Genomic DNA, 18127 nt, shown 5'->3' with positions numbered 1-18127 from the left:
CCAAATATTATTTGGTTTATTGTTGCAGGTTCCTGCGATTTACCATATATGGCTGTGATCTATGATAAATTATTATGCGTTTTGTTGTTGCATAAAATTTAGCTTTTAGTCTCTCTTTTCCAGTGATTTGAAAACATGATTTGAGATTGGTTGCACGATCAGTTGCACGACAACGAAACAAATAACAACCTACGGTTTGCAACCAACGTTATTGCTGTACGATCGATTGTGCGACAGCAAAACAAACAATTACAATTTGTGATTTGTTTCTAGTCGCAAGTTGCAAATCACACGTAAATGAACAGTGTCCCACAATGGACTGTTCGCCCTTAGTATTGTTTAATATCTAATAGTTAATGGCACATGAAATTTTGTAATTAATATATAGTGATAATCTGGCAGTGATATTGTTATAAAAATACTGACCCAAGAAGAATGTTTAATCTACCATTTAAAACGTCTTCGATGATCAAAAGATATAAAATGCATAAAACCCGATCCACGGTTGGTTATTTTGTACTATCTTTCAAAAATAAAAGCCCTAGGGAAAATCTATCCAATGAAAACCTAAATGCTACCTGCGTCCGAATCTAACCATGTCCGTAATGTATATTATATCGAAGTCCATTATCGAATACTCTATCAAATCCAAAATAATGGGTGTAAATTATATTTACAAGAGTAAAGAGAGAATGATTCTGAATGCAACTGTGTGGTCGATTAATCATTTGCAAATGACTACACATGTATAAAAGCCCTCTTTATGCTCCAAATGATGCTATCTTTATTCAAAACATCACAATCTCAACCTCTCAACGTATCGTTTTTAATTTATACTAGATTCATCTGACTCGCCCTTAAATATATTTTTTGTTCTACATCTTTTTAGGTTTTTTCAATTGGTAATTTAAATATAATTCTAATGGCATAAAGCATAATAAATAATATTCTAAATAATGATAAAGATAAAAGAAATAATAGTTGGACCATACTTTTATCAATGGGTCACACTGTTATTTTAATAGAATCGATACTAAATATATTAAAAGGTGAGATTATGAATTAATCACTGTCGACCAATATACTTCTTGCATCGGCCGACGCACCCGACACTTTGTAAGATATATCGCTAATCTGGCTAGTTTTGGCTTAATTCTTGACCCTTCTCAATTCCATTTTTGTGACAGAAGTTATATAGGGACTAGCTAGCTAGCTAAGCCCAAAACCAATCCGATAAAAAGGTCGTGACACACATTTTATAATCAATAAGCCAAACGAGCGCATATGTTTACTGAATATTTTTGGTACCTTTCTTTTGCTCAAAATACAGGTTTATTTATTGTGTGTCAAAAGCAGGCTTATCACTTATGTTGTGTTATTCATCTATACCCCAAGAATTGTGTTTTATGGTATAGTCTTAAGGCCAGGTTTGTAGATTGGTTACTATCTAAACCATCTACAATTTTTGAACCATGTATCTAGTGTTTTGTTCTTAATCTATTTTTAGTACTTTTATTCGCAAATGTATAAGATTTCTAGTTGAGCTTCCTCAGGAAAATCTTATAATTACAATTATTTTTCTTCATTCTGTTCATATAATTATTAACTAGATTTAAGCGCGGGTTTTTTTTTTTTTTTTTTCAATTGACAAATATTTAGTAAATGTCATATTTCATATATTTGTATTTTATTTTATAAAAGACTTAAACTTTTTATCTTTCTTTATCGTGTTTCATTTTAAATGACTATTTATGTTTAAAAAATTAAACTGTATTTATTTAATGAATTAAGTTGGTATAACTCTGATAAATTAATTTTATTATGTGGTTAATATTTTTAATAAAGATTTATACTTTTCAATGAAAAAATCATTTTTTTTATGAATGCTTAAATTATATTAAGAAAAGAAAAAAAAAATAATTAAGAATGGTTAAAAAAAAATTATTTGAACTTGGACTCAATGGCCCAAAGGAAAAAAAATGTGAGAATTGGATCTAATTTCTTAATCGGCCCAAATTAGCCAAGAGAGATCTGATGTGGACAGTGGGCTGGATCCGAAAAAAATGGCCCAATATATATGTGTTATTAATATTACTTGATTGCCCTTAATGAAACATGCAATGTTAGTAAAGAAAGGGCAGGCTAAGGTAAAAAAGACAATAGCATCCTGTTTTAATAGTATAGATTGATTTGTTTTCTTGTAGCCTTGTATGTGTATTTATTCTTATGCCTTTGTAGGCCCAAATGGGTTCCAAAATATGTTATAAAATATTGAGAAACCCTATCTCCACTTTGGACCATGATAACATTTTTTTAATTTTTGAAGGGCACTCTATTAAATATTTTTAACAAATTTATTCTGTTTTATAATATTTTGATAGTATTACTAATGTAGAACGGAATCATATTTCGTTTTTATTTTTACTATAATAACGATTTATAGTAAGTCCTAGCATTGGCCCCTACCCCTACCAAGAAAAACTAAAGATTAGGGAAAAGAAAAAGAAAATTCCGAGAGAATATGAAGTTATCAATGTCAAATGTCAAATCTTTGCTTCTTATTTATCGAGTGTACGGACGCCTTTTCTTGCGGTAAATAGGCAACCTAGTTAACATGTCTAAGGTTTTAATAGTATAAATAAACGGCAATCGGGATGTAACTTGTGTAACAGGTAAAGATGGTTGGTTTGAAACAATATTAAGATTAAAATCGTACACAATGAATAAAAAATAATTTGAAAAAAAAATTATACACACTAATTTAAATAAAATATCATTGGTTATTTTTTTGGCTTTTCAGCATAATCTATACTATCAAAGCAGAATCATTCTTATGATCATGTCCCTTACTTTTCCAATTAATTACAAAATTTTCCATTAACTTTTTCATTGACTTTTCCAATAAAAAACATGATTTTGTCGGTCAAAACAATAAACTATATTTGTAAGGGCAGTGAGCTTGGACGTATTAATGTAAAATAAGATATATGTTTGTTTTGCTTTCTGGTTGAATTGGTTTTTGCGACCCAACTTGATCATTTTGCATGTGATTTTAAAATCAAGTAATAGTGCGTCTCATTTTAATTCTTTTCAGCAAATTAAAATATTTGAAAATATCAAATAACGACATTATAATTTTTTCATAATATAAATATTACAGATTATATTTTTAATAAAAACTATAACATTTTTTTCTAAATATAGTAACTTTATGTTATTAAAATTATTTGTTATTCTTTGCTATATTATTTATACCTTAAATAAATATATATGTAAATAAAATAATTTTCTAAATATTTTTCCCATTTTATTATATTGGTGATTCACAATATGAGGATTTTTTTTTTTTTACTTCAATTATTTGAAATGATTTAAAACAGAAATATAACCAGAACCGAAAAATTTGAAATTTTTATATATCCATACCACACAAAATATAAAAATATTCAATCACTTTAACCCGAACTCAACTTCATATATAACCAATATTGTTCATATATTTCTAAACCAAAAATCACAACAAAACCAAAAATCACAACCAAACTGAAATCAAAAACCAATAAAAGCAAATTAAAGTCGAACGAAAACCGAAAATGTTTATAGTGAAATAAATTAGTTAACAAACAGTTATATCAATAAATTTTTCAACAAATATATTCCCGCGCTTTGAAAACGCGGATCAAAATCTAGTACTTCAGTTAAATCAAGTTCTGTATAAAATGAAAGTAGAGCATCTTTTGTTATTTCATCAGCTTTGTGATAAAATATTTTGAATTGATATTGAAACATAGTTTTTCATTTTATCTGAAAATATTTAAATGCTTTTGTAATTAACTTTCAATTTGGTATATATGTGCGGTTTATTTACAGTTCATGGCTTTTATTTTAAGTTGTTTTATACCTTAAAATCATTTTATTTTACCAGTTTTTTAAATAAAGTTTAGACCAATTTTGCAACTCATTTTCAATACTTTAGCAATCTATATTAGCGATTTTGTAATATCATTCAATCTTTTAGTGAATTGTCAAGGCATCGAACACTTTTGTTTTCAAAGAAAGCAAATTCCGCTGCTCGTAGCTTTGTTGAAAATAAAGAGATCCCCCAAAAATTGGTGTCACCTCATGGTTGCTACTTTTCATATGATGCCATGGTGAACGATTAATATAGATCCATAGCACATAACATGAAATTAAAATCAAGTAAAATAACCAGTGTTTTTAAAACCGGACCGACCCGATGGTTGGACCGGGTTCGACCATGAACCGGTTATATAGTCGGGTTGGTCTAGTAATTGGTTCGACCATGAACCGGCCACATAGCCGGATTATATTTCAAAGTTATTAAACCAATAAACACCACTAAAACTATCAAAAATCTATAAACCATCCATATAAACAAGAAACTAATTTATATTTATAATATTTTATGTTCAAAATTGATTTATATTTTAACTATACATCATGTTTACTAATATTACTTTTATATTTACATACTAAAAAAATATTAAACCATATTATTGAACCAAGTTTGACCCGGTTGAACCATATTGAACCATGACCCAGTTTTAAAACACTGAAATAACATAAAGATTACAAGTCATGCCAACATAAATTTAAATCATAGGTTTTTTTTTTGTAAAGAGGAACCCATCAGCCATGTCTTTTAATCATTAATTTTATAACGACACCATCAGTTTTTTACCTTATACTAATTAAAAATTAATATATATGTTTCTTATAATATACAATAATTTCTTGACAAAAGCTATATATTATATATCATTCTCCAAATCTGCTCCACTTCTGTCTCGAATGATACAATTTGTGTCATTTTCCCCGGTCAACCGATTTAAATTTATTTAAAATCTATCTCAGCCTCACGTCAACCCTATTTCGACCTTACATTTCATTTAGAATATTTTTTTATATTTTGATAAAGGGATTTTTTTCATTTAGAAGAATTAGTGCGATATATCCTTTAATTGCTTTAACACTAATTTATATTTTTTTAGTGCAACATAAAATTGCATATATATTATAACGCATGTGAGTGGCAAACAATAGAAAAATATATGAGCATAATTATATAACCAAGCTTATATTTTTGCAAACTATATAACTAATTTATTATTAAATTTCCTTTTTATATGGTTTTTGGTTAATTATATTCTGTACTGGTCAGTTAAACATGAAAAGCAATTAGTTCAAACTAATCTTCTGTACTATTGCACATCAACCATCTAATTTTGTTATATGTTACTTTCTATATTCTCCGTAGTGGTGACCCACGTGAGCCGCGGTGGGGGTTCTTCAGATTAAAAAAAAACTCGACGAGGCCAAGACTGACCTTAGAAGAGTTTTGGTTGGTCTTGAGGCCCTATGAAATTAATATTTTTACTAGAGAGTGAAGCCGGGTATATTATTGATGCCCAAATATATTGATGCAGTTAGATGAAAACTGATGTGGTGGTTATTAGGTTAACTGATGCGGTGGTTATTGTATAAAGTTTGTATTTTTCTTATATACAGTTATCATATCAAAAGGTAGGTATCATGAAAAATATTTGTTGGACTAAACTAATATCAATAGGTCACACTTGTGTTTTAATAGAATAGATGCCATATTGTTTATAGAACAAGCGTGCATACAATTACATTTTTTTTGAATTCGAATAAATGTTATTCTTGAATTGAACGACATAATACATCATCAATTTTATCATTAGAGGTTAAGCCAATATGATATCTTAATTTATTCCATTCACTAAACGTCCAATCAATATAAATTTAGTCCAACCACAAACTTGAATTCATCATATAACCTATTTTTGTCTAGTGATAAAGACTCAACATATAAGCAATCACTACAAGAAAACACCGGTATTCCGACGACAAATATCGTCGGTTTATCCTCGGAATAACAGTATTCCGAGGATATACCGACGAGAATGGTTGTCGGAAATTTCTCGTCGGAAAGTAAAATTTCCTCGGAATTTCCTAGTAAAATTCCGAGGAAATACCGATAATTAAAGATTCCGAGTACATTCCAAAGAAACATTTCCTAGGACAGTTCGTCGGTATCTCCTCGGATATTTCCGATGGAACGGACCTCGAAAACATTCCGAGAGAAAAGAGGTATCGGAATATTCCGACGAACCTCGGCCGTCAGAATATTCCGAGAAACCTTTGCCGTCGGAATATTCCGAGGAAGTGTATCCGTCGGGATATTCCGAGGAGATAAGCCCTCGGAATATTCCGAGGAAGTTGTCGTCGGAATATCCCGAGGGATACACTTCCTCGGAATATTCCTAAAAATAATTTTTTTTTAAATTAAAAATTAATTTTTTTAATTGAAATTCGAAAATATAAAATTAAAATTGAAATAGAAAACATATTAGATAATATTCAAAGTTGTAGATACCAAAATAAAATATTCAGAGTTTTTGAAAGAAAAAAGAAAGAAACTACGGGAACTGCTCGTTCGGGTACATCCTCTTCATCATCTCCATCATTTGCTCGTTCTACTTCCTCGTTGCCTCCCATCCCGCCTCTTGATCCGCCATCTTTTGCTCCAACGCAGCTATGCTGTCATCTTTGTCCTTCAACTGGTCCATAAGCACTTCTGGATAACCATAGGGCTGTGGTGCAGAAGGAGGAACCGACCGGGCTCGATGACCCAAACCGACCAAACGTCCCTTCTTCTTTGGAACCGACTGAAATAGAAAATAAACAAATTTAAATAATAGAAAAGATGATAAAATGAAAATAAAGAAATAAATGAATTGAACTTTTTTATAGAGAACATACCGATTCAACGATTTCGTTGATTCGAATCCGGGACAAGTTGGTCGAAGCCGTCGAAGTGGCGTCCATGTCGGTTTGAAGCTGAGATAGACGGGTCTCTTCGTCTTCCTTCTGAGTTTCGATCAGGCTGAGCACATCCCTTAATACACCATCATCAATCTCCCCGGTGTGCTTGTTGGTATGCGTCGTCTTCATTAGGACGAAATCATCAACCGGCTCGCCATCATTTTCATCCGCCTTGAAAAAAACAAAAGTTAAACAAACATTAGAAATTAGAAGAAATGCATAAAAAATAAAATAAAAAATACTTAAATAATTAAAAAAAAGAGATTGAACTTACTAAGCGATCCCCCAGAGTGGCAATAGTCTGGGCACCCAAATTGTGCTTGTACATGCCCTTCCCGCCACGATCGCTCTTGCGGTTGGCGGAGTTGGTCACGAAGGTAGCTTTCATCTCGTCCTTATCCCAATGCACACACAACTCCTCTCAGACCGTGTTGTTGATCGACTTCGGGACCTTTTAATAAAAAAAAATAAAACAGTTTAATAAATCCAAAAATAGTTTAATAAATTAAAAAAATTGTTTAATAAATTAAAAAAAACCTGGTTGATAAGCCATTTCTGCTTCCACTCGTAGATCTACTTCTCATAGTTGTCCATAACTTTATGGACGAAGGCGTCACGGATAAAGTTCGTGTGATCGGGATTTCAGGTGAACTCTTGCTGAAAAAAAAACACAATTTGTAGAAATTTTATATTAAAGATTAAAAATATAAGTAAAAAAATTAGAATACTTACCGCAAAGTGACGAAACCACATCTCCTGGTCCTCGGCAGGGAAGTGAGTGAAAGTCGGATATCCCTTGCTGAGGTTCTAGTACATCATATTGTTGATCCATGCGCTGATCCCGTTCCCGGATCGGTTGAACCTAATATAAGAAACAAATTATTAATAATGAATCAAATTTTAATGAAAGGAAAAAAAAAGACTTTTAATTACCATGTTTGACGTCGTCCCTTTGGACACAGAGTGAGATAGGAAAGATGCTCACGACCGGGCTGTTGAACCAATTGGGCAAAGTCATCACTCCCGGAATGACTGGAGGAGCGGGAGGGGGGTGCAGCAGTGGGAGGGGGTGCAGCAACGGGAGGGGGTGCAGCAGCGGAAGCAAAAACCAGAGCGAAAAATGAAGAATCCCGAGAGTGGCTGTTCGACCCCCGAGAGTGGTTGGGCGAACCCCGAGAGTGGCTGGACGAACCCTGAGAGTGGCTCCCCGTACCACTACGACCTCGTGGTGAGGCACGACGAGATCGAGACCGGGTCTGATCACCAGTAGACCTGTAAATTAAAAACAAAATATTTAAAAATAGTTTTAATAAATACTAATTGAAAAAATATTTAAAATTAGATATAATAAATGTATAAATTAAAAAAAACATATTTAAAAATAGTTTTAATAAATATTAATTGAAAAAATATTTAAAATTAGTTATAATAAATATATAAATTAAAAAAAAACATATTTAAAATTAGTTATAATAAATATATAAATTAAAAAAAAACATATTTAAAAATATTTTTAATAAATATTAATTGAAAAACATATTTAAAAAAAGTTTTTATAAATACAAAAAATAATAAAATAGTTATTATAAATCAAAAAAATGTTTTATAAATACAAAATTAGTTTTAATAAATATAAATATTTTCATAAATATGAAATCATCTTTTATAAATCTAAAAATCGAATTTATATACAAAAAACGTTTTGTAAAATCCAAAATAGATTTTATAAATACAAAAATAATAAAAAATTTATAAAAATGTTCTAAATCAATTCAACACAACAAATTATCCAATCAAATCACAATTATAAACCTATTACACAATCAAATCACAATCCTAACCAATCACCCTAACAAAAATCTATCAAAAAACTTTTAAAATCATCAAATCTGCATAAAAACCTAACAAATAGAACCTAAGAGAGTGGGATAGGGTCCTTACATGATTTGTGTAGGAATAGAGAGGATTCGCCGGAGAGATCGTCGCGAGAGAAGGGGGAGATCGCCGGAAGCAGAGAGAGATAGCCGGAAGAAGAAGAAAGAAATGGGGAAGAAGAAGTGTTTCGTGTTTATAAAACCTAGGGTCCGACGGAAACTATCCGTCTGAATTTCCTCGGTATTTTCAATTTCAATTTTCGCGAAATATTTGGCGGCTGGTTTGCCCGGTTAAATGAAAATATTCCGAGGAAATTCTGACGGACACTTAAATATCCGTCGGAATTTCCTCGGACTATTCCGAGAAAATTCCGAGTCCGAGGAAATTCCGAGGAACACATGTTTGGGGTTTCAAAACATCAATTTTTTTTGTCCTATATCATTTCTTATACAAATGCAATGCATACCATTGAGGAATCTTTGTATAGATGATCATAAACTATGAAATAACAAAATTTCAAAACGAATTGTAAGTATTCCCTTTACCGTTCATTAAAGTGTATAAGTGTTTCTCTTATGTTGTGGGGATTTCGTTCATACAATCGGAAAAGTGTTTATTATAGGGTAATGAACAAATTTTTGACTTCATAATCAGTCTAAGACACTTAATAAGGGTTATATAAGTGTTATTCAAACCGCAAAACGTTGTTTTCGGTTTAAAAACCCTACTTCCTCGGAAAAGCCTCGGAATATTCCGAGGAAATTCCGAGGAACACTTGGATTTCCTCGGAATATTCAGAGGCTTTTCCGGGGAAACAGAAACCCTAAAAGAAAAGCCCTAAATCGTCGGAAAAGTCTCGGACTATTCCAAGAAAATTCCGAGGAAATCCTAAAATCCTATTATCCCTCGGAATTTCCTCGGTATACTTATATTAAAAAAAAAAAGGCGATGCTACTCCGTGTCCGAGTCATCATCACCAGATGAATCTGAATCTGGATCTTGGTGAAACTCTCCAATCTCTGGTTCATCCTCTACGTGAACGACGGCTTCCTCTACAAAGTCGGTTAAATCGACTACAAGGCCAACTGCAGCTAAATCTTCTGCTGCACTTAAGTTACCGGATGTGCTTGGTTGTAGTGGGTCTTCCAGCTCAGAACTTCCCTGAACACGGCCTCTCAGGTTGAGTGATGTAACACTGACCCATGGATCATCTCTGTTCCTAACCCGGGGGTACTTGATATAACAAACCTGTAACATTTAAAAAATTATTTAATTTGTAAATAAGTGTTATTAATACACATGATGATGAATCATTATGAATAATTGATATATGTATATTTAATTACCTGATCGGCCTGAGAAGCAAGAATGAAAGGATCATAATATTGCAACTTTCGCCTCGAATGTACTGATGTAACACCAAATGCATCTGTTCTCACACCTCTATCTGGAGTGTTGTCGTACCAGTCACAATAGAAAACAGTACAGCGCATTATAGAACCTTCCACCCTACTATAAGTTTTCACCATCTTCTTCAAATGGTATATATACTGCTCATACAAATACATCCATCTATACTGCACAGGACCACCAAGTTCCAATTCTCTTGCCAGGTGAATAACAAGATGCTCCATAACATAAAAAAATGACGGAGGAAATATCTTCTCAAGGTTGCACTGAATCACGGCTATGTTAGTCTTCAAATTTTCAATACCTTCAAGAGTCACTGATCTCGTGCATAAATCGCGGAAGAAAGCACTAATCCCTGCAATTGCTTCATGAACATTCCGTGGTAATAGTTCTTTGAAGGCAAACAGAATGAGGCGCTGCATCATTACATGGCAATCGTGACTCTTCAAGCCGATAAACTTTCCTTCCTTTCTGTCGACACAGTCGCGCAAATTAGATGCGTAACCATCTGGAAATTCCATATCGTTTGAAATCCAATCAAAGAACGCATCTTTTCCCTCTGCATCAAGTCGGTATATGGGAAAAGGAGCCCTACCATTCTCATCAACATGAAGTTCTGAACGAGCGCATATATCGACTAAATCCAGTCTTGACTTCAAATTATCCTTTGTTTTACCTTGAACGTTAAGGATCGTGTTCATGAGATTGTCAAAAAAGTTCTTCTCAATATGCATGACATCTAAATTATGTCTCAGCAGATGATCCTTCCAGTATGGCAGATCCCAGAAAATACTCTTTTTGTGCCAGTTATGTAGTTTTCCAACAGCATCTACCGGATAATGCACATGTCCACCTTGGTCTTGCGTCCTTTCTGCACCAAAATCTCTTAGTTGTGTCGACAAATCTGCCCCACAAATTTCTGGAGGTGGACTGTCAAACACCCTCTTGTTCTTCGTAAACAAATTCCTACTCCTACGATATGGATGATCAGGTGGTAGGAATCTCCTGTGACAGTCAAACCAACACGTTTTCCTTCCGTGTTTTAGCTGGAAAGCATCAGTGTTATCTTGACAATATGGACATGATAGCCTTTCATGCGTTGTCCATCCAGATAACATACCATATGCTGGAAAATCACTTATTGTCCACATAAGTACTGCCCGCATTTGAAAGTTTTCTTTACATGAAACATCGTATGTTTCAGCACCTTGAGCCCATAGTTGTTGCAACTCATATATTAGTGGCTGAAAAAACACATCAAGTGATCTCTAAGGATGCTCTGGTCCGGGAACAAGAATGGAGAGAAACAAAAACTCTCGTCGCAAGCACAAGTTTGGCGGTAAGTTGTATGGTGTAAGAATGACTGGCCATAGAGAATACTGTCTTCCACTCTTGCCAAACGGGCTGAAACCATCAGTACATAATCCAGGGTAGACATTTCTTCTCTCATACGCAAAGTCGGGATATTTTGATTGGAAATGCTTCCACGCTTTTGCATCTGAAGGATGTCTAATCTCACCATTTGTTCAATGCTCCACATGCTTTTGCATCTGAAGGATGTCTAATCTCACCATTTGTTGAATGCTCCGCATGACATCTCTTTGGTTGCACTGTGCATTCAAACTGATACAACTTCTGCAACCTTTCCGTCAAAGGCAAATACCACATCCTTTTAAATGGCATTGGAACTCTTCCACTCGTATCTTTATAACGAGCCTTTCCACAAAATTTGCATGTAACCCTCTGTTTATCCGCCCTCCAATAAATCATGCAGTTATCGCTGCATACATCTATTACCTGATACGATAAACCAAGACCAGCTACCAGTTTCTGAACCTCATAGTATGAACCGGGGGCTACATTATCCTCAGGTAGAATACCTTTTACAAAATCAGTAATCACATCCACACAGTCTTCAGCCAAATTATAATCTGTTTTAATGTCCATCAGTCTTGTTGCAGATGATAAAGTTGAATGACCATCTCTGCAACCTTCGTACAAGGGTTGCTTTCCAGCATCCAACATATCATAAAATCTCATAGTTTCTGCATTTGGTAAATCTTCCCCTCTAAAATGATCATTTACCATCTGCTCAGTACCTACACCATAATCTACATCCATTCTAATTGGTTCTTCTAACCTAACCGCAGGCTGAGGTTCGCTAGTACTACCATATTCATAATCAGTTTCTCCATGATGATACCAAATTTTGTAACTTCGTGTAAACCCATTCAAATATAGATGAGTCCAAACATCCCACTCTTTAATAATTTTTCTATTTTTACAATTAGAGCAAGGACATCTTAACATACCCGTTTCTGCTTGCGGTTGTCGTTGAACTAACCCCATGAATTCGGTTATACCTCGTTTGTATTCTTCCGTAAGCAATCTCGTGTTCGGATCCAAATGAGATCGATCGATCCAAGAACGATAATAATTTGAAGAAGACACGCTTTTTTCAATCAAATTCGTGTGTAAATATAGTACGTGAGAGGATGAAGAAATAGAGTGAATGAAAAGGTTGGGGGGGGGGGTGCGGGTATTTATAGATGAAATGCTGCCGACAGTACCGAGGAAATTCATACGGAATCCCGACGGCAACGGCTCTTTCCTCGGAATTTTTAAAATCCCCCAACGACTCTCTAACGGCTATAATATATCCTCGGATATTCGTCGGTGTTTTCCGAGGAATATGATTTCCTCGGTATTTCATCGGTATATTCCGAGGAAATTCCGAGGAAACCCAAATTTTGGGTTTTCTCGGAATTTCCTCGGAAATTCGTCGGAATATTCCAAGTATCTCATTTTCCGTCAGAATTACGATGTTTTCTTGTAGTGAAGCTATAAATTTTATATGATTAATTTCTCTTATCAAGATAGATGTATAAGGTTATTTAGGTTTTGAGTGTTAGTGATCTTTTCTGGATATCCAATACAATTGTTGGTTTAGTAACATTTTAGCCTATATATAATGTTAATCTTGACAACAAAGAAAGAACTATATGAACAAGTTTGCAAAATAATATTATACGATTTATTCATTTTTTGGTAACAGTCAGTTTCCTGTACTCAGATTAAAGAACTTTTAAAACACAAAGATCTTAGTATTATAGGCTGTTTCAGTTAGGATGATTACTTTTTAACGATAGAAAAAAAACGGATACTAGACTTGAAAGGCTTATAGATGTGACTTCCACTTTAGATTAACTCCAATGTAAAATTTCATTTTTTTTCTTTCATAGCTGAGTAACTCTATAAATAGAGTAAATTCATTTTTATTCTATTAAAACATATCTAATAATACTCTATTTTTAATTTAAAATAAAGTTTTTAAATAAATATATTTCAATGGTATACTATTTTTCATTCTATAATTGAGTGCAAAATGTGTTTCAAAAAAAAAATTGTTTCAAAAAAAAAAATTGAGTGAAAAATAAGTATATTTTATAAATAGTGTAGTTCATTTATTTTTTGTACATTATTTTATTTTTATTTTAAAATAAAATATTATTGAAGTATAACTTAATTTTATTGTAGAGTTACTTTATTTTGAACGAAAATAAAGGAAATTTCCAATGATCTTATATAATAGAAAATATAGTAGGATTGAAGCATTTGTTACTTCAAACTCCATTTTGAGTAAAATGGAATAGGGTTAGAGATTCTCTAAACACCCATAAAATGTATGGGTTGAGCATTTTAATTAAGAAGAGTTAGTGGCAATTAACAAATAAAACTAATTGTGTTCGGGAATAATTAAGCCAAATAGCAAAAGGCTTAAAACCGAAAGCCAAAAATAAAAAAGCTTCGAGACCTTAATTTATTCGATCTGCTCAGAAATCGCATCACCAATTTAATTTTAGTTGATTCCACTAACTTCAAAATCAGTTTTTTATGTTTGTATGGTCCGATCAAACGTGCGAGGGAATTAGACCTTTTTGTTATATATGTTAACTAATTCAAAAAAATATGAATAACAGTTGATGCGTTCATACCATTGATCACTAAATTTTTAACCGTGTCATCTTAACAAGGGAACATAATCAATATAATATAAAAAGTAGATTAGTCGAATCTATTATCAGTTAGTTTTGAGATAAAAAGTTAAAAAAAATTGTATATGATATTAGAGCCTATATTCATCTGAAAGATCATATCCAATCCGACTACAATAAGCTAAATTTTTTTTATCTTGATCAGATATAAGGAATGTTGCAAGAAAAAAACGTAAAATGTAGAGTAAAGTATTTAAATTACCTAATTTAAACAACTCATTAACTTTGACTCTAACTATAACAATTAACAACCACGCTTAAGTTGTAGTATTGGTAACCATTGAATTTGATCAGTGACCAAATTTAGTGTATATATGGATTCTGATTAGTCCGAAACTTCCGTGGTAATAAAAAAAATGTGCTTAGAGCATGATTATCCGGGGTTTTTAGTGGGTTTCTTAGTGCGTTGGCCCCCACAAAACCCTTAAGGATCGGTTACAAAAACTACTAACTAAGAACCGATTTTAGTGAGTTTCTTACACTGTTCGCGGGCCCCACTGACACGTGGCGGTCCACGATTGGTTTGCTTTTTAATTTTTTTTTTTTTTTTTTTTTAAAACCTTATATATCTAATCATTATGAGAGATGTGTCAAGACACAAGTGTCCGTAAAATACAATAAACAAAATGAACAACATGTCGCTTAACACACCCCGAGACAGCTATAAATTCCAAGCCCCGATCTTTCCTCCACAACATATGCTCGTTGAGAGCAACAAAATACTTTCCTTGAGAGCAGCATTTGTTACTAAATATTTATCACAACCTGAGCTAGAATCTTGAAACTTGCCTTCTCCCCACATTTCATTTTAAGTTATTTCCATTTCCTAATTAATTAAAGAGGTTGATTACAATAAGAAAAAATATTGTTTATATCCATTGACAGGGAAGAGACAGTACACCGGGAAACAAGCCACTTCAAGGTTAGTAGTATTATCCGGGAACGGTGTCTCTGTCTTTGAACTTAAACGAATCTATTGCATGTTATTATGTTTTTAATTAGATCTGTCTTAAACAACTATTAATTATATATAATTAAATCCAGCAGGGGAATTTTTATAAGAATGAAGCCATGCATGACGGCTCTAAGACAAGCGATTCCACCATTGTTGAACTTCAAAGAGATATCCACCGGTTTGAACATGGTCGACGTTCCGTTTTTCCGGCGAAAAGACAAGGTTGTTTTCGTCATGGGAGCAACCGGAACCGGCAAATCCCGTCTCGCCATCGACCTCGCCACTCGTTTTCCGGCGGAGATCATAAACTCCGACAAGATCCAAGTCTACAAAGGTCTCGACATCGTGACTAACAAAGTCACTCCGGAGGAAAGCCTCGGTGTCCCGCACCACCTCCTCGGCACCGTGGAGAACACTCACGACGATTTCATGGCGGAGGATTTTCAGCGAGATGCAATCAGAGCCGTTAAATCAATAGTGGAGAGAGACCGTGTACCGATCATAGCCGGTGGTTCTAATTCTTACATAGAGGCTTTGGTCAACAACTGCGTTGACTTCCGGTTAAGGTACAGTTGTTGCTTCTTGTGGGTTGATGTCGATAAACCGGTTTTGCATTCGTTTGTCTCGAAGCGAGTCGATAAAATGGTTGAGATGGGACTCGTCGACGAGGTTCGCCGCATCTTCGATCCGTCGTCGTCGGATTACTCCTCCGGAATCCGAAGAGCGATCGGAGTTCCTGAGCTAGACGAGTTTCTCCGAGCTGAGCTTCTAAATTTTCCGGCTGAGACGACGGAGAAGCTTCTTGAGACGGCGATCAAGAAAATCAAGGATAGTAATTGTTTGCTTGCGTCTCGCCAGTATCAGAAGATTCAGAGGCTTTACAAGCAGTGGAAGTGGAATATGCACCGCTTAGACGCGACGGAGGTGTATCTCCGACGAGGAGAAGAAGCTGACGACGCTTGGGAAGACAAGGTGGCTCGCCCTAGCGCACTCGCCGTCGACCGGTTCCTCAATTACAGCGAAGATCACCATTTGGAAGGCGCTGATATACTCCTACCGGAGATATCCGTCGTTCCGCCGCTTCCAGCCGCCGTGGCAGCGATTTCGCGGTGAAAAAGAACATAACAAGAACCGAACAATGTATATGCTGAAAAAAAGAGAGGGAAGTTCAAGAATAAAAGAGACAAAATAATGCCACGTGGCGATATTGGTTAAAAATAGTTACGATAATGCCACGTTGCAAGATGGGTCGCTGTCGGAGTGTTGCGGTTAACGGAATCAGTTTTGAGTGGATGCTGACAGGTTTCCTTTTGTTCCGGTATGGTACTTAGCTAGGATGTGGTGCGGTTTAGTGTACGGTTATACGGTGGATTAGGTTAGATTTATCAGTTATGTGTTAGGTCTTCTCAGATGTGGTTCAATAATTCTATCAAACGGTTGTGAAATGATTTTTTTAACAACTATTTTATTTAAATAAAATGTAGCATTACAATAAAAATATAGAATTTGATAAAAAAACAACCAAATGAAAAGTTAAGATTATAAACCATTACAACACAAATACTAAAATATGAAGAAAAACAAATTATAAATGAATTTACATCATCAGTTTTTGTCCCATAAGTAATACTCCCTCTGTTTAATATTAAGTATCATTTTGACGTTGTGCACATAAATTAAGGAAACAATTAATTTTGTATATTTCCTATATAAAAACACAATTACCTATACACCTAACCATATTTCAACCAATAAAAAAATAAATTACTGCATAAAATTAATAAATTTTGCATTGAAAATCGAAAACGACACTTATTTTGTAACGAAATTTTTTTTCTACAACGACACTTAATATGAAACGGAGAGAATATTATATTGGAGGTTATATATTTTTTAAAGAGATTGTTCAAAAAAAAAATTATTTTTTAAAGAGATTATTGTGTGAGTTGATGTGCCCACCACCCACCGCCACGCACCGCTTGTCCATCTCAAACAAACAAGCATGCATTTTGTAATACTTGAAGAGTGCGATTTTTCATTTCAAACGGGTAAATCATATGTCAAATCCGAAGCAACATGTATGGTGTGTATTCATACACTTTGTTATGAATGTTTTAGGAGAACTTTTCGTATTTAATTTACGTTTATGTTTTAGGAGATGGAGTATGAAATAACATTGCTGAATAATGGTGGTTTGATGATACCTTATTAAATATGACTTGAAAGAGACAATATTCAATCTTTAGCAGTTGCATGAATTGAAGCTCAACATGAAAAATGTTAGTTCTGCTAACGACAAATATAGTTTAAGAATACGCGTGAGTACATTACTCTACCAATAGACAAAGTATTATTTGTCATTTTTTCATAACTATATTGCGTTTGTTAGACAGTATTAATATCGTAAGTTTATAATAATTGAGCCAAAATGTGTGTCAAAAACAATTCCCATTAGGCAAGTTGTTAAAACTTTTGAACGCCTCTATTATTAGCTCTCACTACAAGAAAACTGCGCGATACCGATGGACAAATCCGTCATAATCTCGTCGGGAAAGCCGCATACCGATGGAATACCGACGAAAAATGTCCGTCAGTATCATCTCGTCGGTATACTGATATTCGTCGGAAATTTGTCGGTAAATACCGACGAACATATTTCGTCGGCAAATACCGACGAACGTATTCCATCGGTTTTTATCTAAAATTTCCGACAATGCGTATCCGTCGGTATTTATAGAGAATACCGACGAAGAGAATTCGTCGGAATTTCTAAAAATACCGACAAAGGGTGTTCATCGGAATATTCAGAAAATGCCGACGAAAAGATTCCGTCGGTAATTGAAAATAAAACCGACGACTTTATTCCGTCGGAATATCATGAATATACAGATGGATCTTAGTCGTCGGAAAAATGTAGAAATTCCGACGGATAACTCTATCCGTCGGTATTCCTTTTTTAATT

The 18127-nt window shown here is 33.9% G+C and overlaps 1 protein-coding gene across 1 annotated transcript; it reads left to right on the top strand.

Moving 5' to 3' along the window:
• Nucleotides 1–14851: 14851 nt before the first annotated feature.
• On the top strand, nt 14852–16639 carry LOC106385904 (adenylate isopentenyltransferase 5, chloroplastic). Its single transcript, XM_013825805.3, has 2 exons — nt 14852–15132; nt 15258–16639. Exon 2 carries the CDS (start codon nt 15274–15276, stop codon nt 16276–16278), a length of 1005 nt encoding a protein of 334 aa, XP_013681259.2. The 5' UTR covers nt 14852–15132; nt 15258–15273; the 3' UTR covers nt 16279–16639.
• Nucleotides 16640–18127: the final 1488 nt, after the last annotated feature.

The sequence above is a fragment of the Brassica napus genome, chromosome C2 (assembly GCF_020379485.1).
Source record: "Brassica napus cultivar Da-Ae chromosome C2, Da-Ae, whole genome shotgun sequence".
NCBI classification, from domain to species: domain Eukaryota; kingdom Viridiplantae; phylum Streptophyta; class Magnoliopsida; order Brassicales; family Brassicaceae; genus Brassica; species Brassica napus.
The sequence above is the reverse complement of the archived record's forward strand: the minus strand, read 5'-3'. Positions and strand labels throughout refer to the sequence as shown.